The following is a 23,825-nucleotide window of genomic DNA, read 5'->3' as shown; positions in this document are numbered from 1 at the left end:
CAAAAGTCTTCATAGAAATAGAAGTATTTTATGATTATGTTTTGCACTTAACTCTTGAGATTTTTGTTGTTGATGATGGCCAGAAAGCACAGCAAAAGGAGGTATTGGTAGGAATGCAGAGGAAAAAATGTAATATTGTCAATAAAAAGAAAGAGAAGGTAAGTTCAAGAAATATCAGAATTGGTGTAAGAGAATAGCAAGAGGTTATCAGATAAGATAGCAAAGAAAGTTCCAGTGAAATTGATATATGGACACAAACGCCTGAAACAAAATGGTTCAGGAAACATGCAAGCATAGAGTTAATCCTCCTTATCTAAAATCCATGAGACTTTGTTTCACTTGCATGGATGACTCTTTTTAGTAGTTACTGATTCCTTTTGTCAGTCAGAGCCTTGAAATGAGCTCACATTATTTGTTAGAAAGGATGCTAACCTTTTTTGTAACAGGAATTGGTGTGGCTTAAACCTATCCGAGAAAAACCATCTTGGGCTAAAAGAAAAAGGTAAGAGAAAAAATAATGAAGAAATTTGTCTGGGCTCCTCAGGTTTTTGTAAATCTTACCCTTTAAAGACGGAAAGGTTACAGGATGAAGGAAGGGAATTCCATAACTCCACTGTCGAGGAGAGAATGGCATATCCTTATGTGACAAGTCACCACACAGAAGCTGTAGGAAGCAGCATCCTGTCATGTGCTTTGAGTCCACGCCTTATTCGCTGGAACACATACAGATAGCTCATAACTCATAGTTGCAAGAAGGCTGTTTTAAGCTCATAAGTATTGTGAGCTAGCATTCAGGATCACTTGATACTTCCAAGATTTTTGTCTTGATACTTCCAAGGTTTTTGTGTTTCCCTTTTAGATTCAAGTTCAAGTAATATCAGTTATAGATGGAAACCAGATGAGTTTAAATTGGGGTCATATATATGTATTGTACTGAGAGTGGGCATGATTTTTCTTTTCACTGGTTGTAATTGGTTGTGGTTGTGATTCTCTTCTCCCTTACTTCTTCTTGACCTTGTGACATGTAGATCATCTTAATCTTTCTTCTTTTATTATATGCATGTACTCCAAATTCTTCAAAGCAGACTCCTGGTCCACAGACCCTCTGTGCTATAGATATTAAAAATCGCAGGATCTTCTTGGTATGTGTTAATTTGATCAGATAGTGTAATTTGCATCTCTTTTGTAACCCAACACAGATGTAGCCAGGGGAATAATGCATTGTTTTGAGCTGCGAACTGCCAATGTAGACTATTTTGTTGGAGAAGAGCCTATTGGCAAGAAGGATGGGACCCCTACTGTTAATCCTCCAGAGAGTGGCATTGGACTTTATATAGCAAAGGTGAGTTACAGGATTGGTGAGGGAGAAACTGAAGGTGTTGTTTTATAAGGAAAAGGTGGAGGAATTTATTTTAGTATGAGAGATTAATGTAGATGATGGTGAAGGAAATCAAAGCAATGGTGATATGCAGAAATGATTCTGCATTAGCTGAATTGCTGGTTCAAAAGCAGATCACCTAGGAGTGACACTAATGCATTGTATGGTTCCATTGTACAGTCTTAGAACCCATGAGCCTTGATTTACTCCCTTAACAAGGATGTATCCCCTCACCTTTGATACAGTAGGAGAATTGGTGATAAAAAAAGAAACTGAGAACAATAATTAAATTGTTTGTAGAATGATAAGCTAGTGGTGTTATCAGTCTCATTTTATGCATTGCATACTTATGTCCCAGTCCTCATGGATTAGGGAGTAAGAATTTTACCCATGTATCTCCTGTATCTTGAGAGTCAACTAATGAGTTGGAGGAGGAGGGTATGTAAACCTTTCTCTTCTTATCACTTTCCAAAGATAGGAACAAAGGAAAGAGGCAGTTGTAGGATGTTTGAATGTGTGGGAATATAACTAGGATGAAAAGGAGGGAGAGATAAGGATTTATTTTGATGGAGGAAACCTGTATGTTCTGGCTCTGATTGAAACTAAGTTGTAGAAGGAGGTTGAATGGTTCAGGGAATAAATTCTGGAGTTAGGGAAAGGACAAAAGTGAAAAGGATTGGAAAGTCTGATTAAGAAGAAGCTGTGGAACTCTGTCAGAGAGGGAAAGGAAAAGAGAATACAGACTGTGAGAGGAGGGGACTGTTGTTGCTTATACTCCTGGTAGTGAGAGAAGTGAATAAAATGGATTGTCTTTTGGGTGCAGAGTGTAAGCTTTGGCAGTTTTGAGGCAAGGGATATATACTTGGTGTTAGGGGATCTGAGTGCAAGAGTTTAACTGAAAATGGGGAAGGGCATATGAAACCGTGAACTGAAAGAGGAATGGTGATTTGGAGTTCCTGTCTTAAAACAGGTTCATTCATAGGTGAGTGGGGTTAGGGATCAACAGGCATATACTAGAAGACATGATAATTGAAAGGCATGCAAGGAGAGATCGTTGGATGTGAATTTGTTGAGAAGAGTGGCAGGTGATATGTCTGATCATTTCTTGATGGAGGCTAGTGTGAAAGTGTGTTTTTATTATAAGAAAAGAGGAAATAATATTTGAAAGAAGTGGTGAAAGTAATTGAACTTGGAAAAGAGGCCTTTATGCAAAGATACCAAGAGAGTTATTTAGATTGGAATAGGGTGAGACTGAATGATACATGGGGAATAGAACAAGAGAGTAAGGGATTTAAGGAGAAAAGGTAGTTAGTGGTGGAATGAAGAAGTTAGATTGCAAATATAATAGAAAAGGCATGTGTATGGATATCTGTTAGGAAGGAATTTGAGTTACAGGGAGGAGTACAAGACAAAACAGGAGGGTGTCAATGAAAGTGCAGAAAAAGGTGGCAAATGAGGGCAAGTGTTTTAGAAGCAACTAATTTATTGTGTCAGCAGTTTTGATGTACATGACTGGGAAATATTGATGGGTGATTTAAATGTAAAGGCGAGTAATGTGGCACCTTGGATGGGGCTTTTTCATTTGAGGAGTACATCATTGTTGAGGGCCGTCTCTACCCTAAGGAACCTGCGTGAGCCCTTTCATGCATGTAGTGCGTCCTTGAAGCTGCAAGAGGCCCAAAAATGTAGTCTTTAGGTTGTAAAACTAATTATATAATTGTATTCATATTTGTTTTTACACTTTTTTCTCTGTGATATTGATGTATAGATTTGACATTTGGATTATGTAGGTGTGGGAGAATGAAATCAGGAAAGCTTTGATGCCAGTAACACCTCAGGCAAGCACAACACCCACCCACCCTCAGCAACAGGGGATGGATAAGGAAGAGGCAACCTGTAATGACATTTCACAAATCTACCAGATATTTCCTGATGAAGTCCTTGGTTCAGGACAATTTGGTATTGTTTATGGAGGTAAGTTGACAACAAGAAATTCACTTTTATTAAGGGAACTTTTGAAGATTAGTCAAGTCATTGTTCTTCTTATTTTTGTTTCAGCAGGCATTAGTTGCTATATGTGTACAAAGTACTTAAACATATTTTTACATAAACAAATAGATTATTATATAATATATAATAGAACATTATTTAATGGCTTTGTTTTACCGAAGCTTTGGGTTAGTAAAATTTGACTTATAAAGTTAAGATGCTCTTTGTTTAAAGTCCTCTAAATGTTTGGCATATTATCAGAAATACATAGATTTATATGTCTTAACTGAATAGATAAAAGGATCCAAAGAGAATTGTTATAATACTCTCATCTTAAAGTTGCAAAATTGTGGTGTATGCACACCAGTTTTGGTAATGTGAAATGTGACTAAGAATTGTAAAAATCTATTTATATACTCATTAGTATCAGCAGTGATATACTAGTGTGCCTAACTAGAAGCAGAGGTGCATGACCAGGCAGCTCTTGGTTACAGAACTCAGATATTTTCAAGTTGTTCCATGTACAGCATATAAAAAATCAAAACAGAAACAGCCAGAAAAAGGAAAGTGGAAACAGCTAGTTGGTAGGTGGGGCTTACCATGAATATTTTCAGGTCTTTCATATTGCCAGTATTTACCAACAGTGGGAATATTTGTTTAAGACTGTTAGTGTTTTATATATATATCAATAGTAGTTGAGATGATGTATTCAAATTTTTTCAGGTGTTCATCGGAAATCATCCCGTGCCGTTGCCATAAAAGTCATAGACAAGTTGCGATTTCCTACAAAACAAGAGGCAGCTCTCAAGAATGAAGTTGCCATACTTCAAAATCTGAGCAATCCGGTAGGGAAATATATTAGTTATTTGAGTTATTAATGAACTAAATCGGAACATGCATTATGCTATTCTTACAAGCAGAATGTCAATTCCTGTGGGAGAAAGGTTAACTTAACCCATGGCCTCGGCCACAGAATGAAGTTGCATGTATTCCTAAGAGATATGTATTTCGTAGAGGATAACATTCTGCTAATAACATTTCTAGGATCATTGACTTAGTGTCTTTTAATATTTTTTCATTCTTGATAGCCATAGTATCATTCAATATTTTTTTTTCATACTTGTCATCCATTTCCCATCATAGGGACATATGCCTGGGACAGACAAACAGTTGTCTCACTTGCTTACATCCACTCATTAGCTTTCATTTATAATGCCCTAAAATGAAAGCCCACCATCCTTAGTCTAGTCTTCAGACCATGAGAAATAGACTGCCTTTTCCCTGGTTCAGCCTATTGACAGCTTACCCTCTACCCATATACCACTGATCCAATTCATTCTGTCCCATACACTCCTATCTCTCTCTTCAATATTCAGGCCTTTTACTGTATCTTTTTGTGAACACTATGTATGAATGGGCAGAAGTGAACCAGATGAAATCTAAAAAAAATGATTTTGAGCCAACAAGTTATGGAATACGTGGTGGTACCATATAAATGCCCAACAGAGAAAGTGATAGAAAGTGGAACAGTTTTAAAAGATTAGGGTGTTGCCATAATTGAGAAACTAGAATTCAGTGGTATGATTTTAAGAATGTAAAATCACAAGAGACAGAAACCTATTGATGAAAATGTTTAAAGTATGTATAAGAAGCAAAAGTGCACTCTAAGGCTCTTGAGTGGTCAAAAAGAATTTGAATAAGATTATCATTGATTGAATGACCTTAGAACTGGAAGATAAGAATTATCCATGACTTTGATGTTGAGTTACGTTGCTCTCCCATAGATAGAGCCTAGGTTTCCTGAACTGATTTATAAAAAGCTTCTGTAGGACTAATTTTAACTTGTCAAAGTGGAGAACTAAAACTGGAAAAGTTTGATTGTGATTGATTGCATGACACCATGACTGTTGAAATATACCTAAATTTATTTCAGGCATGTGAGCATATTTGGGTATGTGGGAAGTATTGCAGTTTGTGATTTTTAAAGTGAAATGCATTAGTATTTTCATACGCATGATAGATCTGTTTTAGAACTTAAAGGTATCTTTCAGAGACATATGTAAAATAATGGACATCCAGTAGTAGCTTTGTTTTATGTTTCCAAGAAAGTTGAAAGGTTCAAAGAGAGTTTTCAGTTTCTGGGAGTGTACATACCCAAATGCATGAAAACCTGAGAATGATCAGTATGGAACTTTTCCCTTTTTTTTATTATTATACTTAATTGCTGTTTTTCACATACTCAGACATATACATATATAAACGTGTACATGTGCGTGCATGCTTGTCTTCATCCATTCCTGCTGCATCAAGGTATTGCCAGGAAAACAGACAAAAAGGCCACATTTGTTCACACTCAGTCGCTAGCTGTAATGTGTAATGCACCAAAAACAAAGCTCCCTGTCCACATCCAGGCCCTACAGACCTTTCCATGGTTTACCCCAGTTGCTTCACATGCCTTTGTTCGTTCCAGACATCTAAAAGAATTTGGATCCGTAGAATTTGACTGTTTTAGAAGGTGCAGGTAAAGGAGATAGGGAACAAGGGAATATGTGGATTAGATTACAGTAAATGCACTCCATTTCAGGGTTGATATTTTATTGGTCTGTGATTACATGTGACGCAGGACAGACTGCAAAGGGCATTGAAGAAAGAATAGTTTTCCAAAGTATATAAAATTTCAGTGGATGGGAACATGAGAGAGATATTTAGATTTGTGAGTGCAGCCTACATGAGTTGTATGATTGTTATTTTTATTATTTTAATTATTTTAGCAGTCGTGATATAAACCTTATTGATAAACTTCAGAATAATTATATATTGTTTAGAAAGTCTTATATTAGCTTGAATTGACTTATATTTCACCAGAAACAAAAGTGAATTTTCAGTTTCTGGGAGTGTACATACTTTCCTGTTGGATAAAGCCCTGTACTGTAGGTTATGATTTATATATTGAATGATTAATGCCTGGTAAATTTTACTGAGGAAAACTGAGTGGCTTTCATGAATTCAAGCCTTATTATTCTAGACCAATTTTTCATAGCTAAGAATGACCTTATATTTGATATCAATTGTTATTTGTGTATGTGCGTATTCATCTGTTAGAGAACTTCCTTGTCATATTTTTCATATAGTTGAAATTTAGATTTAGAATAGTTGTGAAAAAACTTTGTAGATTAACATTGATGGGGATGATTGTTAACAGTTTGTTGGGTCTGTGGTTAGGCAAGGTTTGAACTGAAGTTCAGAATCAAGAACTAAGTTTTTTTTTTGTTATGATTGATTTAACAACTCATAGTCTTCAAAGACAAATACAGAAGTATCATGCCAAGCTGTATTGTTGATTAATATCTTTGCTAAAGTCCCTTTACGTATGTTTTGGGGTTTGAATCTTATCTTCCATACCATGAAAAGGAGGAGGTTGAACTAAAAAACTGGAGGAACATACATTGAGTGAGTGAGTGGGTGAGGAAAGGAAAGGTTGATAGAGAGGGATATATGTGTCTGAATTAGAGAGAACAAGGAGAACAGGGAGAGCAAATTGCAGATGGAATGGTGGAGTGAAAAAGATTTTGAGCAATCAGGGCCTAAACATGCAGGAGGGTGAAAGTTGTGCATACGATAGGGTGAATTGGAACGATGTGGTATACAAGGGTTGACATGCTGTCATTGGACTAAATCAGGGCATGTGAAGCGTTTGGGGTAAACTGTGGAAAGATCGGTGGGGCCAGGTTGTGGATAGGGAGCTGTAGTTTCATTGCATTACACATGACAGCTAGAGAATGGATATGAACAGATGCGGCCATTCTTCATATGTTCTATGCTTCTGACACTACCTCACTGATGCTGGAATTGGTAATCAAGTATAAAAGAAAAAGAAAAGATATGTGTAAACAAGAGTAATTTTTGTAGAGGAGATATTTTTCAGGAGGTATTTACTATGATTTCCTTTAACAATTAACAGTAAGGGCAGCTCTATACACATTCTTCATGTTCTGCACACATCTGTAGATGATGGATCCAAAAGGTTGAAACATGTATCAGATGATTATTTACCACCATATTTTGAGGCAATTGTTGAATTTTCTTGTTCTTAGTATCTAGGGATATAACTGAATGAAATTGTGGTGAGAAACAAAAGCAACATAGCCATCTGCACGTGATCAGGTGTGGCTGAACCAGCACACTTTGATGGATCTAAACTCTTCATGTTTCTGTTCATTTGCTAACACATTGTTTTATATGTTTAACATTTCTAGGAGCTGTCTCTGTAAATTGCCTTCTATTTTATTTCTATATCTCTGACACCTGTTCCCAACTGGAATTTCCTCAAGGGGGTTGCCATTGCATTAAAGTGTCCATAACTAGTGAACTCCAGTGTCACTTCTTAGTCTTTAAGGCCTCACCCTTAACAGGCCACTGGAAAGGGGGAAAACCCTTAGCAAAGTGTGTGCAGGGTTTCTACCAAATTTTCCCCTTTGACACTTGTACCAACCCCCAATTTTTTAAAAAAAAAATTTTTTTGGGAAAAAAAACCAAAGAAAAAAATTTTTTTTTTTTTTAAATTTAAAAAAAAAAAAAAGGAAATTTTTTTTTTTTTTTTTGTTTTTAAAAAAAATTTTTTATTTTAAAAAATTTTTTGGTTTTTTTTTTAAAAACCCCTTTTTTTTTTAAAAATTTTTAAAAAAAAAAATTTTTTTTTTTTTTTTTTTTTTTTTTTTTTTTTTTTTTTTTTTTTCCCCGGTTTTTTGGGGGAAAAAAAAAAGGAAAAAAAACCCCAAAAAAGGGGGAAACCCCAAAAAACCCCCCAAAAAAAAAAAACCCCCCCCGGCCCCCCCCCAAAAAACCCCAAAAAATTTTTTTTTAAAAAAATTAAAAACCCCCCAATTAAAATTTTTTTTTCCCCCCCCCCCCCCCCCCAAAAAAAAAATTTTTAAAAAAATTTTTCCCCCCCCCCCCCCTTTGGGGGTTTTAAAATTTTTTTTTTTTTATTTTTCCCCCCCTTTATTTTAAAAAATTTAAAAAACCCTTTTTTTCCAAAAAAAACCCCTTTTTTTTTCCCCCCCTTTTTTTCCCCCCTTTTTTTCCTTAAACCCCCCCCCCCAAAAAAAAAAATTCCCCCCCCACCCCTTTTCCCCCCCCCCTTTCCCCCCCCCCCCCCCCCCCCCCCCCCCCCCCCAACCCCCAAAAAAAACCCCACCCCCGGGGAAAAAATTTTTTAAAAAAAAATTTTGGCCCACCAAATTTTTTCCCCCCAAAAAAAACCCCCTTCCCCTTTTCCCCCCCCCCAACCCCCAAAAAAAAAAAAAAAAATTTTCCCCCAAAAAAGGGGGGGGGCCCCCCCCTTTTTTTTTTGGTTTTAAAAAAACCCCCCAAATTTTTTTTAAAAAAAAAATTTTTTTTTTTTAAAAAAAAATTTTTTTTATTTAAAAAAAAAAAAAAATTTAAAAAGGCCCCCCCCCCTTTTTCCCAAAAAAACCCCCCCCCCCCCCCCCCCCCGGGGGGAAAAACCCCCCCCCCAAAAAAAAAAAACCCCCCAAATTTTGGGGGAAAAAAAAAAAAAAAACCCCAAAACCCCCTTTTTTAAAACCCCCTTTTTCCCCCCCCCCGGGGAAAAAAAATTTTAAAAAAAAATTTTTGAAAAAAAACCCCCAAAAAAAAAAAACCCAAAAAAAAAAAAAAAAAAAAAGGGGGTTAAAAAAAAATTTAAAATTTTTTTGGGGGAAAAAAACCCCTTTTTTTTTTTTCCCCCCCCCCCCCAAAAAGGGAAAAAAATTAAAAAACCCCCCCCCAAAATTTTTTAAAAAAAAAACGTTTCCCCAAAAACCCCCCCAAAAAAAAACCCCCAAAAAAAAAAAACCCCCCCAAAAAAACCCCCCCCCCCCCCCCCCCAAAAAAGGGGGCCCCAAAAAAAAAAACCCCCCCCCCCCCCAAAATTTTTCCCCTTCCCCCCCAAAAAAAAAAAAAAAAAAAAATTTTCCCAAAAACCCAAACCCCCCCCAAAAAAAAACCCTTTAAAAAAAAAAAAAGGGGGGGTTTTTAAAAAAAAAAAGGGGGGGGGGGGGTTTTTTTAAAATTTTTTTTTTTTTTTTCCCCCCTTTTTTTTTCCCCCAAAACCCCCCAAAAAAAAAAATTTTTAAAAAATTTTTTCCCGGAAAAAATTTTTTTGGGGGGGGGGGTTTTAAAAAAAAAACCCCCCGGGGTTTTTGGGGTTTTGGGGGGGGGTTTTTGGAAAATTTTTAAAAAACCCCAAAAAAAAAAAAAAGGGGAAAAACCCCCCGGGGGGGGGGGAAAGGGCCCCCCCAAAAAAAAGGAAATTTGGGGGGCCCCTTTAAAAAAAAATTTTTTCCCCCCCCCCGGGAAAAAAAATTTTTTTATTATACTTTGTCGCTGTCTCCCGTGTTAGTGAGGTAGCACAAGGAAACAGATGAAAGAATGGCCCAACCCACCCACATACACATGTATATACATACACGTCTACACACGCACATATACATACCTATACATTTCAACATATACAAATATATACATACACAGATATATATATTTATTTATTTATTTATACATATTTATTTTGCTTTGTTGCTGTCTCCTGCGTTAGCGAGGTAGCGCAGGGAAACAGACGAAAGAAATGGCCCAACCCACCCACATGCACATGTACGTACATACACGTCCACACACGCAAATATACATACCTATACATCTCAACGTATACATATATATACATACACACACAGACATATACATATATACACATGTACATAAGATGAAAACCGGCAAGGCAGCAGGTTTGGATGGTATTGCAGTGGAATTTATTAAAAAAGGGGGTGACTGTATTGTTGACTGGTTGGTAAGGTTATTTAATGTATGTATGACTCATGGTGAGGTGCCTGAGGATTGGCGGAATGCGTGCATAGTGCCATTGTACAAAGGCAAAGGGGATAAGAGTGAGTGCTCAAATTACAGAGGTATAAGTTTGTTGAGTATTCCTGGTAAATTATATGGGAGGGTATTGATTGAGAGGGTGAAGGCATGTACAGAGCATCAGATTGGGGAAGAGCAGTGTGGTTTCAGAAGTGGTAGAGGATGTGTGGATCAGGTGTTTGCTTTGAAGAATGTATGTGAGAAATACTTAGAAAAGCAAATGGATTTGTATGTAGCATTTATGGATCTGGAGAAGGCATATGATAGAGTTGATAGAGATGCTCTGTGGAAGGTATTAAGAATATATGGTGTGGGAGGCAAGTTGTTAGAAGCAATGAAAAGTTTTTATCGAGGATGTAAGGCATGTGTACGTGTAGGAAGAGAGGAAAGTGATTGGTTCTCGGTGAATGTAGGTTTGCGGCAGGGGTGTGTGATGTCTCCATGGTTGTTTAATTTGTTTATGGATGGGGTTGTTAGGGAGGTGAATGCAAGAGTTTTGGAAAGAGGGGCAAGTATGAAGTCTGTTGGGGATGAGAGAGCTTGGGAAGTGAGTCAGTTGTTGTTCGCTGATGATACAGCGCTGGTGGCTGATTCATGTGAGAAACTGCAGAAGCTGGTGACTGAGTTTGGTAAAGTGTGTGAAAGAAGAAAGTTAAGAGTAAATGTGAATAAGAGCAAGGTTATTAGGTACAGTAGGGTTGAGGGTCAAGTCAATTGGGAGGTGAGTTTGAATTGAGAAAAACTGGAGGAAGTAAAGTGTTTTAGATATCTGGGAGTGGATCTGGCAGCGGATGGAACCATGGAAGCGGAAGTGGATCATAGGGTGGGGGAGGGGGCAAAAATTCTGGGAGCCTTGAAGAATGTGTGGAAGTCGAGAACATTATCTCGGAAAGCAAAAATGGGTATGTTTGAAGGAATAGTGGTTCCAACAATGTTGTATGGTTGCGAGGCATGGGCTATGGATAGAGTGGTGCGCAGGAGGATGGATGTGCTGGAAATGAGATGTTTGAGGACAATGTGTGGTGTGAGGTGGTTTGATCGAGTAAGTAACGTAAGGGTAAGAGAGATGTGTGGAAATAAAAAGAGCGTGGTTGAGAGAGCAGAAGAGGGTGTTTTGAAATGGTTTGGGCACATGGAGAGAATGAGTGAGGAAAGGTTGACCAAGAGGATATATGTGTCGGAGGTGGAGGGAACGAGGAGAAGAGGGAGACCAAATTGGAGGTGGAAAGATGGAGTGAAAAAGATTTTGTGTGATCAGGGGCCTGAACATGCAGGAGGGTGAAAGGAGGGCAAGGAATAGAGGGAATTGGAGTGATGTGGTATACCGGGGTTGACGTGCTGTCAGTGGATTGAATCAGGGCATGTGAAGCGTCTGGGGTAAACCATGGAAAGCTGTGTAGGTATGTATATTTGCGTGGAGGGAGCGGGGGGCTGGAAATCCTCCCCTCTCTTCTTTTTTTTTTTTTTTTATTTTCCAAAAGAAGGAACAAAGGGGGCCAGGTGAGGATATTCCAAAAAAGGCCCAGTCCTCTGTTCTTAACGCTACCTCGCTAACGCGGGAAATGGCGAATAGTTTAAAGGAAAAAAGAAAATGAATATATATTTCTTTTTCTTTCATACTATTCGCCATTTCCCGCAACAGCGAGGTAGCATTAAGAACAGAGGACTGGGCCTTTGAGGGAATATCCTCACCTGTATATATATACACAAAAAATGATGATTGAGATGATATATATACATATAAGCAGAATTCAGGTATGAAAGAGACCTAAGTATGTATGCAGACAACTGTAGGATTTTCCTGTTTTCATAAGTAAGACGTCTTTTATCAGGCATTTAATGGCTTTTGTATTATTTTCACCCAGATCCTTGCTGCCCTGAAGCATCTTCACAGTAAGAATATTGTTCACTGTGACCTAAAACCAGAGAATGTCTTACTTTCATCTGCTAGTGACTTTCCTCAAGTGAAACTCTGTGATTTTGGGTTTGCCCGCATTATAGGAGAAAAGTCATTCAGAAGATCTGTTGTTGGAACTCCTGCATACTTGGGTAGGTTTTGAACATTTTACTTTTTACAGAAATGATTTGTGTTTTAAAAATTTGGTATAACTCACTGTGCAGAATGTATTAGATAATCATGAATTATTATATTACAGCACCTGAAGTGTTACGCAACAAGGGATACAACCGATCTTTGGATATGTGGTCCGTGGGTGTTATTACGTATGTTTCTCTCTCTGGAACATTCCCATTTAATGAAGATGAAGACATTAATGATCAGATTCAAAATGCTGCCTTCATGTATCCTCAGAATCCATGGAAGGAGATATCTCAAGAAGGTAGATTTAGACCACTTTTACTCTTGTGAATATTTTATCACATGGTAACTAGTATTATTTATGACATTTTGAATCAAGGTGTTAGTGAACTGAGTGGTAGAAACTGTATGCATCTGATTCATTCCAAGTAAATAGAAGGAAGGTTTGAATAATAGACTGATTGAGCAAGGTGAAGTATGTAAAAGTAACTATCAATTACAGTGCATTACCATTTATACATTCACTACATTTGTGTTTAATCCCCAGACTTTTTTTTTTATCTATCTGTCTGTATTTCTGATTCCTCTTCCTTTTGTGAACTCCCTCAGGGAGGTAGTCATGCAAAAGAGTCTCCAAAACTGAACTTCAGGGCTAATTTGTAGCCTTTAGTGCCTCACCCTTAACAGGCTACATTATATATGACAGCTAGATAATGGATGTGTGCAGATAAGGCCATTTTTTTCTTACATATTTGCCATTTCCCACATTAGTAAGGTAGCGTTCCAGAACAGATAATTGAGCCTTAGAGGGAAATCTCCTCCCATGGCCCTCTTCTCTGTTCCTTCTTTTGGAAAAGTAAAACTGGAGGGGAGGGTTTCCAGGTCCCTGCTCCTGCCCCTTTTAGTCTCCTATGAGACACAGGGAATACATGGGAAGTATTTTTTCTCCCCTCCCCAGGGATTCTTACAAGGAAGGAGTGAAAATGACCTGGGAGATGTATAAGAGAAAGTGGCAGGAGGTCAAGAGGAAGGTGCAAGGGTTGAAAAAGAGGGCAAATGAGAGTTGGGGTGAGAGAGTATCATGAAACTTTAGGGAGAATAAAAAGATGTTTTGGAAGGCGGTGAATAACGTGCAAAAGACAAGAGAACAAATGGGAACATCGGTGAAGGGGGGAAGTGATAACAGGTAGTGATGAAGTGAGAAGGAAATAGAGTGAGTATTTTGAAGGTTTGTTGAATGTGTTTGACGATAGAATGGCAGAGGTAGGGTGTTTTGGTTGGGGTGGTTTGCGAAGTGAGAGGGTCAGGAAGAATGTTTTGGTCAAGAGAGAAGTAGTAAAAGCCTTGCAGAAGATGAAATGCAGCAGGTTTGGATGGTATTGCAGTTGAATTTATTAAGAAAAGGGGTGACTGTGTTGTTGATTGGTTGGCAAGGATATTCAGTGTATGTATGGATCAGGGTGAAGTGCATGAGGATTGGTGGAGTGCATGCATAGTGCCATTGTACAAAGGCAAAGGGGATAAAGGTGAGTGTTCAAACTACAGAGGCATAAGTTTGTTGAGTATTCCTGGGATATTGTTTGGGAGGGTATTGATTGAGAGGGTGAAGGTATGTACAGAGTCAGATTGAGGAGCAGTGTGGTTTCAGAAGTGTTAGAGGATGTGTGGATCAGGTGTTTGCTTTGAAGAATGTGTGTGAGAAATACTTAGAAAAACAGATGGATATGTACATAGCATTTATGGATCTAGAGAAGGCATATGATAGGGTTGATAGAGATGCTTTGTGGAAGGCCTTAAGAGTATATGGTGTTGAAGGTAAGATGCTAGAAGCAGTGAAGAGCTTTTTTTTATGAAGGATGTAAGGCATGTGCACGAGTAGGAAGAGAGGAGAGTGATTGGTTCCCAATGAAAATCAGTCTGCAGCAGGGGTGTGTGATGTCCCCATGGTTGTTTGTTTATGGATGGGGTGGTTAGGGAGGTAAGTGCCAGAGTTTTGGAGAGAGGGATGAGTATGCAGTCTGTTGTGGATGAGAGGGCCTGGGAAAAGAGTCAGTTGTTATTTCTCCAATGATACAGCTTTAGTGGCTGATTCGAGTGAGAAACTGCAGAGGTTGGTGTCTGAGTTTAGAAAAGTGTGTGAAAGGAGAAAGTTGAGAATAAATGTGAATAAGAGCAAGGTTATTAGGTGGAAAAGTGTGTGAAAGGAGAAAGTTGAGAGTAAATGTGAATAAGAGCAAGGTTATTAGGTATCCTGACCCTCTCACTTCACACACCACCCTGACCAAAACACCCTACATCTGTCTTTTTGTCATCAAATGCATTCAACAAACCTTCAAAATACTCACTTCATCTCCTTCTCACTTCATCACTACCTGTTATTACACCCCCTCTTGCCCCTTTCACCGGTTTCCATTTGTTCTCATGTCTTACTCACATTATTTACCTCCTTCCAAAACATCTTTTTATTCCCCCTAAAGTTTGATGATACTCTCTCACCCCAACTCTCATTTGACCTCTTTTTCAACCCTTGCACCTTCGTCTTGACCTCTTGCTGCTTTGTTTTAAACATCTATTCATTTGCACTCCTTCCTTGTAAGTATCGTCCAAATGCCTCCCTATTCTTGCACTAACAACTGAACATCTTCATCCCACCACTCACTACCCCTTTTTAATCTGCCCTCCTCCCACCTTTCTCATGCCATGCATCTTTTGCACATGCCATCACTGCTTCCCTAAATACATCCCATTCCTCACCCACTCCCATCATGTCATTTGCTCTCACCTTTTGCCATTTTACGCTCAATCTCTCCTTGTACTTCCTCACACAAGTGTCCTGTCCAAGCTCACTTACTCTCATCATACTCTCCTTCCCAACATTCTCTCTTTGTTTTTGAAAACCTATACAAATCTTCACCTTCACCTCCACAACATAGTGGTCAGACATAGTTACAGCTGCCCCTCTCAGCACATTAACATCCAAAGGTCTCCCTTTTACATGCCTATCAGTTAACATGTAATCTAATAATGCCAGTGGACCATCTTTCCTACTCACATACATATACTTATGTATATTTCTCTTTTTAAACCAGGTATTCTCAAGCACCAGTGTTTTTCAGCACCCAAATCCATAAGCTCATCACCACTTTCATTCACAACACTGCCACATTACTCACCTTTACATTTAAATCACCCATCACTAATACCCGGTCTTGTGCACCAAAGGTGCTGACACACTAACTCAGCTGCTCCCAGAACACTTGCCTCTCATGATCTTTCTTCTCATGACCAGGGGCATAAGTACTAATAATCACCCATCTCTCTCCATCCACTTTCAGTTTTACCCTCATCAATCTAGAATTTAATTTATCACACAATCCCACAACTCCTGCTTCAGGATTAGTGCTACTCCTTCCTTAGCTCTTGTCCTCTCACCAACCCTTGACTTTACTCCCAAGACTTTTCCAAACCCTTCTCCTTTATCCTTGAGCTTCGTATCTCTCAGAACATCCAGGTTTCTTTCCTCAAACATACTAACTATCTTTCCTTTCTTCTCATCTTGGTTACATCCACACACATTCAGACACCCCAATCTGAGCCTTCGAGGATGTTGAGCACTCCCCGCTTGACTCCTTCTTCTGTATCTCCTTATAGAAATTGAAATACATTAAGGAAAGCTCTTTCAAATGGTAAGAGAAAAGAATAGATAAAAAAATATTTCAGATTAATTGAAAATTGATGCACTGGGAGCATAATGATTATCTAAAGTAGCCGCAGCTTGTGGTTTCATAGAGAAAGGTTGCTGTAAAGACACATTGGCATATTTCATACATTTTTTCTTCTATTTTCCACCTTTACCTCATTCAGTCTTGTTTCTAGTCAAGTTGTACCCCCGTACTTTGTGTGTTATTATTTCATTAACATAATTAATTTCTTTTGCAGCTATTGATCTGATAAGCAGTTTGCTACAAGTAAAGCAGAGGAAACGTCTCACTGTGGATAAATCACTGGCACATGTCTGGCTTCAGGACTACCAGTGTTGGTGTGATCTTCGGGAATTAGAACGAAAAGTTGGCGTACGTTATATTACACATGAATCTGATGATGCTCGTTGGGCATCTTATCGTAGATCGGGTGTCCCAGTGTCTCCTGTTACTCCTACACCGGTCTCTCCGGATGATGATTTGTTATCTGCATAATTAGTATTAGGACCTATACTTTTATCAAGTAATGCAAATATTACTTTGTTAAGGTAATTCTAAATGGAAGTGACTGAAATTGAGTGAGATTAAAGTGTAATGATGGAAGTGACTTGGTTATGTGATTAAACAGAATTTACAAATTCTAAAGAATATTTTAGGTCTAAGTTTAAAGTTACAGAATACTGCACAACATAGCCAGAATCTATTTGAATTATTTACAGACATTCAGTTCTTGAGGACACAGGGTACCTTTACCTTCTTTGATTCAAAATTATTAGGAAGGAATTGGTTTCAGTGCCAGAGCCTTAGAAAGAGACAGTGATCCTGTAAAGATATGGCTTTTACAGGGGAAAATATATTGGCTTCTTGTATATATGAAAAATAAAGCAGACTCAATTTACTATAGTTTGATGTCAGTAGCAAAATACAGTATGCCTTCTTGCTCCCCCTTTTTATTTGAGACCAATATTAAAACATGTAATGGTAATTAAAAGTATGAAATTTTTCGAGATTTTAGATATTCATTAGAGCACACATTTTTTACTGTGGTTTACATATACTTAGGATTTTGTTTATAAACAGAGATATTTGTTATTCTCTGCATTAACTATTTCTTTAACCATTTTGATGCGTAATTAAATTTCAGGTTGGTTCCCAAAATGTATCACTTATCCACAAAGATGGGAAATTAATTTGATCTTTTCCGTTATTTTTTTTGAATCCCAAAAGGTGATACATTTTCTAGATCTGGCATTAAAATAACTTGAATTCCATACTGGATAGAGGGAAATGACCTACATCAGAAAATGCACAAAATATGTGAAATAGGTTTCTCCAATAAATAATAAATAAATCACCATAAGTCAGTAAATAACCAAAACATTATCTATTATAAAAAACATGAATACCAACATACATTCTCTGATATCAGTATCCGTTGAAGAAGTGAAGGATGTTCCTGGAAAAGTGACAAATTTCTGGTGAAAATTGTAGTTTTTATTTTGTCATGGTCTTTATTACTCAACTACTGGCAGTATAGATTATAATAATGACAATACAAAACCCAGTATCAATATAATAAGAATTATATACTGTACATCTAAGATTAATTAAAAATGTGACATCGTAAATCAAAAAACTGATAATCGTTGCTATATATCATGTCTTTCATATCAGTCAAGTGCTGTCTTAATCGGGGAGGTTCTGGCCTTGGACATTCTCAGTCTTATGCCATTTGTGCTCAGGAACAGGTTTAGCTGAGCTGGTTGATACATTGGGTCAGGTGTTTCCACTTCTTCATATCATAACTGTACCTCTGAAGCATCATAATCAGGATCATTTCATCTTCAAACTCACTCCTGCCCTTATACACTGCCAAATTGGCTTCAGTCTCTGCATCACTTGTAGCCCACTTTCTCTTGCCACTCATCTCTACTTTGGGAAAACAAAACATTTTGGAAATTATAAATGAACATAAAATACTGTACAGCAGATGATTCTATAATCTCTTACAAATATCAACATAAAAGGTATATAAAGCTTATTAGTTAAATAAATGATAGATAGCTGACAAATAAATAGATTACATCATACTCAAAGCACAAGAATTAAAGGGCACACAAGTTAAGTGCCTACTAATTCACTGCACAATCAGTCAGCTGATCAATTGTAAATGCAAACTACATGCTGTGCTGTTTCCAGACAGCAGTTTTCCAAAACTTCTGACATAATTTTTCTTATAAGATATAAAACATGATAATGAATATCACAGTATAATATGACATCTGCAACTGTTTGAAATAGATGTTCAAGCTCAAGCATTATACACATGAATTCCAAATGAGGGAAACAAGTGCAAAAACTGTAAACCCACACATATATGCATTTAGCAGTTTATTATAAAACTTATCCAATATGGATATCCCACAGGATAGATAATTTAATTCTGAATATATCTGTGAGGTACAGCATATGACATTTGCAAGTAAATCAATACACTGTGGGCAATGTTACTCACAGATGACAGCACACATGGAGGCGAGATGGGCTTTTCAGTGATGCAGGGGTGTTCCCAAATGCCATGGTAGAGGGTAAAGTTTTTCTCAAGCCATGGGTTAAATCCGAATACTGTCTCATGTGAGAATAAATCTGAATTTGTTTACTCCCAAATGATATAGCAAAAGGGTTAGACTTTGAGCTTGGTTTTTCATTCAGTTCAAATGTTCCCTTCTCTGTGGGATGCATCATTTTCTCTAAGGTTGTGAACATTCATCTTACTTCACAGCACAAAATCAAGATACCTATTTGGAGTGGATTTTCTAGCTGTAATGGTAGACAAAAGAACTTAATCAAATCTAAAATACTTTCATATCAGTAGTTTATGTTGTATTGATGATTATGCTGGATTTTTGTTCTTGGTAATAAACATAAGTATGTTGAAGCTACATATTGAGTAGTCACAGTTTTATACGAACTACTTCCCTTGGTGTGAAATTGATTTTTATAAACAGTTGAGTATCCAGATGTTTTCCTGGTGTCTTTAGTGGTTTTGATATTTTGATTATGCATTTGAAGGGGAGTTGTGATAACCAAATTTAGGTGGATCAATTTATATTTCTCTCCCTTGTACAAAATGAAATTCAAATAATTTCATGTTTGATATGCCCCTTAAAGGGAGTAGTAAACAACAAGTGTTTTACTCTACTATTTCCTGACAAAAGCCATTGGTGTCTTGCAGTTTGCTATTTCAGTAACACAATCTATTCAGGGGTTATGATGGTTGTAAAAATAGAGTAAAAGAACCTTAATGTGTCGTAAAGACAAAGTTTACTTCAGATGGTGTCTTTTCATGATCTTGTAATAATCACACATAATGTGCGATTTATCTGAATTCAGAGGTGTGCTTATGCTGAAGTTTCCTGAATATTTTAGTTACTAACAGTTAAGAAAAAATGCCATACCATTAATTTTCAGAAGCACTCAAAATGTATATGGAAGAATTAATCATGGTTTTATGTCACATTAGTGAAGCAGACACCTGCTACTTATATTGTAGGAAAAAAGATCATATATGAAAAACATTTATCCATAACAGTAAACTGCATGATTTATGGAATTAAGTAATAGCAGAGAACACCAAAACCTAAGAATAGGAAAGGAAAGGTTAGTACAAGTAGTAGAATACACAGAAATGAGAAATAGCAATTACTGAAGGATGATGTAGATTGTAAAAATTGTAGAACACTGCATGGGGTTTCTGTATGAATTTGGATGAAGAGAAGAATTCATTAACGAAATGACAGTCCCATCATTTCATTAACATTAGCACTTCCATGGGATACTGAGTCTGAATTATGTAATCCCTAGGTGATGGTATTCAGTGAAAATATAATGATCTTTATCAAACTTATTCTTGAATTATTCCATGATCTGAATGCTTAAGGAGTTTGCTTGAATGTTTTCAGAAATTTACTGAATATCATTGTTTATAATATGATTCATTTATTTTGAGATTCTGTGAAAATATGTAAACCTTGGGATAAAGCAAGTGTGCTTTTTAGAATCTATTACCCAAAAGATGTCTAGGATGCCAAGGACTGTCATCAGCAATAACAAAATATTTTGGTTTGTTATCAATTATCGCAATCACAAAAACACAACCATACAGCTAGTATCCTCATACAGTTAAAATATTGTATGCATCAGGTGAATATGATGGTATTCTTTCATTTGTTAAAAGGTTCTGTTGATTGTAACTGACTTAGAGTTTTATTTAAGAGCTCAACAGAGCAATGTTTCACATGTATATAACAAATGCTCAAAAAATTGAGGGCTAGCCAGTTTAACTTGTGTCAATTATTGTTCTTGTTTCAAAGCATGGGTGTAGGTGTTTTTCTTGGTAGACAAGGAAAGGTATATTTCAAAAAATAAAAGAAAAAAAATTATTGCCAACTATTCTTAATGTAATCTTAAGAACCCCTAAGACAGGCAAAATTGATCCCTTTACAGTAGAACCTTGATAACTTATAACAGATCTTGGGAAAGCTTTTGCCAAGATGGTTAAAAAGTTAATTAATTAATTGCAGGGATGAACTTTTGCATGAATTTAGTGTATTCCCAACTTAGATTAAATAAGCATTTGAGTTGGTAAGTCTTATGAATGTTGCTAGATATGGAAAGCATGCAAACTTTGTGCACAATATTTGCAAGGAGGTTAATTTGGTATCATCTGATCAATGACTCTTCCTTTTTTATGTTACTGAAGACTGAGATGTAAGACATAACAAGTATTAAAAACTTGTGCTAGTGATTATGGTAAAACTAGAGAATGTAAACCACTTAAAGGGGAAGCACTGTTACTTCTCTTTGTCTGACGAGTAATTCACCTAGAATTTGAAGTTGAGGATGACATTATCTTTATGGACTGGCTCCTAATTCAAGAAAGAATTTATTATTTTTTGGTGAGACAGGCAGCCAGTTACATGTACTGAACATAGGTGCACAGTTGATTCAGTGAAATGTAATTTGAAAAAAACTAATGACAGGTATGTGACAGACTTAAAAACATTCAACAAAAATTTCCAGTCATATTAGTGACTTTTAGTACATGAGCAGAATCTTTGAGCACACCCAGCTGAATACTTTTATTCTACTTTCATTGGAATGAAAGTATTTTACTCACAGCTTGATTTAAATCATCCACCCCAACCTCACACTACGTACTTTGGGTTATATTCACTCGGAATTATTTCAAGGGTGAGTATCAAAGATAAGCATTATGATGGTATTTTGGGATGTTTATGTACAGAATTTTTTTTTCTCATTCAGATCTGTAATTTTTCAGTAGCCAACTAAGTTTGAGGTAGCTAATCCAGTGAATGTAGTGGACTGTTGATGAGTGGTAGTCTTGTGTTGAACTGCCATTTGTGCATACTTCAGTAGCCTCCTTATTACTAAAGAGACAGAGATCACTCTCTTGAAGTTACAACAGTATATTTGCTTTTAGTAAACCTACATTGTCAAAGCTGATGTTGTTAAGGTACAGATGCAAAAGAAGCCAAGGAGGTGATTTAACTCAGTTTTTATACCTTGTCAGATAGACCTTTTTCACTTTATAAGTATGCATGTCATCATGAACTATACTTATTAATTTTTCATGGAATAAACTTTGTTCCAAATTGAGACTTCCAAAGTAACCTTAATTTGGGTTTGCAATCGGGATATGCCCATCGTAATTCTGGCATACCAGTCCTGTGGTGATTTGTAACCCATGTTCCTTAGGATAATTAAATCTATGGAAAATTATGTAGATGTGTAGACATAGAAGAAAAACAACTCCAAAATACACTCCTTTAAACTTGGGCTGTGATGGAAAACAATATGATTTCAGTGAGTAGCCACTGTGTGAATCTATAAGGAAATGAATGATTTTCCTCTTTAGATGAATTATTTTGTTAAATGTTACTATAATTTTTATTTATTTATTATTAAGACATGTCCTAAGACAACTGAGAAATTATGCTGAGGTAGTCAATATCATTTGGAGGATGGTTGATAACTGGTATGAAATATTTTTGTTTTATGTGCTTTTTAATCTGCCTTTATTTGTATCTGTGGAAAGTTTATAAGGATTTTGCATGAATTATTATGAATTTACAGTGATCTTCTAGAACTTTTTTATATTTATTTCATGATTTTAAATTTTTCTTACTCCATTTTTTCATACATAGCCCCATTTTGATGCCTTGCATTTCAGTTAGTTTCTACTGTAGTCGGTTTTAACTACTACACTAATATTATATTGTCTGCTTGGCACTTACTGTTTTCTCTCTATTCATTTAGAGACTTTGTTAAGGTTTCTGACTTTATTTTTTCATACAAATGAGCCCCATTTTAATATCTTGCAGTTCAGTGAGATGTTACTGTAGTGGGTTTTAACTACTACAGTATTGAAATATTATTTTGTCTTGTTCATGTACCTACTGAATGATATTGAAGAATTGTGTCTTCTAGCTTTAATGATTATTACTATTTGAACTGAAATGTAAAATTAACAACACATTTGTGATAGTCCTGAAATAGTGATCTTGTGATTGTACATTAGTATCACATGTACAATGTTTACAGTTGAATTTTTATAAACTACAGTATTATAAAAAGTTTCCAAGTTAAGTAGGTAGAGTAATTCAATTGTGGATAAGGTAAAAATACCCACATAGGGATGCACAGTAGCATTATATTTTTTTTTATCCTTAAAATCCCAATTCATTTTGTGCACTCTGGGTATCATTGGCAGCCATTATATAGAAAACAAAATTTCTTTCAGTTTTGATGTTTTGAAATATGATTATCATTGTAGCTGGACATTCTTTTGATTTAAAAAGTTTAATTTTCTGATATGTACAAAAATTATTTTTTTCTTTGTGTAAATAAAGGCTGTGGCAACAATATAAATTTCTGTCAGCTCAGACATTTGTCAGAAGCATACAACTTAATAGCATGAAAACCAGTAACTTCCTGAATTTGAAAATCAAATGCTGTTATTTTTAACCTTTGGGCTTCCGAAGACTTGATATTTATCATATAAATATAGTATTAGTAATCTATATTCAATTTGTAGTAATTATGATGGGGTAGGTACAAAGGAACATATATTTATCACAGATAATTGTAGGGGCTACTACAGGGAGGTAAGTTATGTAGCATCCCATAACGTTTCACTTTTTTCATGGTGCAGATTTGTAACTGAAGTATTGGTGTTAAAGTCTTGACAAACTTATTGATAGCATACTTTCAGTACGTAAGGCAGCATTAAAGAGCTTAGAAAACAATAATTCTGGCCTGTGGTGTATTGTTTTAATGATTACAGTATTTGGGTAATGAACAATTGTGATCTGATTTGTCACTTTTTACATATTTAGAACCACCAAATTCCTCATATTTTATGATTAAGCTACAAAAGAAAGGTTTCATCACTTTCATGTATAAATGTGCTCTGCTTTCTTAGATTCATACTGAACAAATAAGCCTTTTTACTCAGTACAGTACATATAAAGGGAAAATTCAGTTCAGCATGATTTATTGGCCAAACTCTTGGGTATTTTTTGCAATATTAAACTAGCATCTGGTGTTCCCACAAGATAGCAGAAACTTGCATCACAAACTCTCAAGGTTCATAAGAATATATTAAGATAGTGCTTGACAATTTTTAGGTGCATTTTAAAAAAGTTCATTAATATTATATTAATATTAATGTTTGTGATTTTAGTGATTTGTGTATGCAAGAAGGGTTTACTTTTGT

The 23,825-nt window shown here is 36.3% G+C and overlaps 1 protein-coding gene across 1 annotated transcript in view; it reads left to right on the top strand.

Annotated features, from left to right (window-relative positions):
- PKD (serine/threonine-protein kinase D3) overlaps positions 1-22,978 on the top strand; it is a 272,661-nt gene extending 249,683 nt beyond the window's left edge. Inside the window, exons 15-20 of the mRNA XM_071681853.1 lie at positions 1,200-1,342; positions 3,169-3,352; positions 4,091-4,242; positions 12,121-12,337; positions 12,445-12,627; positions 16,266-22,978. Of these exons, the coding sequence (XP_071537954.1) occupies positions 1,200-1,342; positions 3,169-3,352; positions 4,091-4,242; positions 12,121-12,337; positions 12,445-12,627; positions 16,266-16,522 (1,136 nt within the window). The 3' untranslated portion in view covers positions 16,523-22,978. The remainder of the gene's footprint in view (positions 1-1,199; positions 1,343-3,168; positions 3,353-4,090; positions 4,243-12,120; positions 12,338-12,444; positions 12,628-16,265) is intronic.
- The last annotated feature ends 847 nt before the right edge of the window (positions 22,979-23,825 follow it).

The sequence above is a fragment of the Panulirus ornatus genome, chromosome 3, assembly GCF_036320965.1.
Source record: "Panulirus ornatus isolate Po-2019 chromosome 3, ASM3632096v1, whole genome shotgun sequence".
NCBI lineage: Eukaryota > Metazoa > Arthropoda > Malacostraca > Decapoda > Palinuridae > Panulirus > Panulirus ornatus.
Note: the sequence above shows the minus strand (reverse complement) of the source record. Positions and strands in the feature narration are given on the sequence as shown.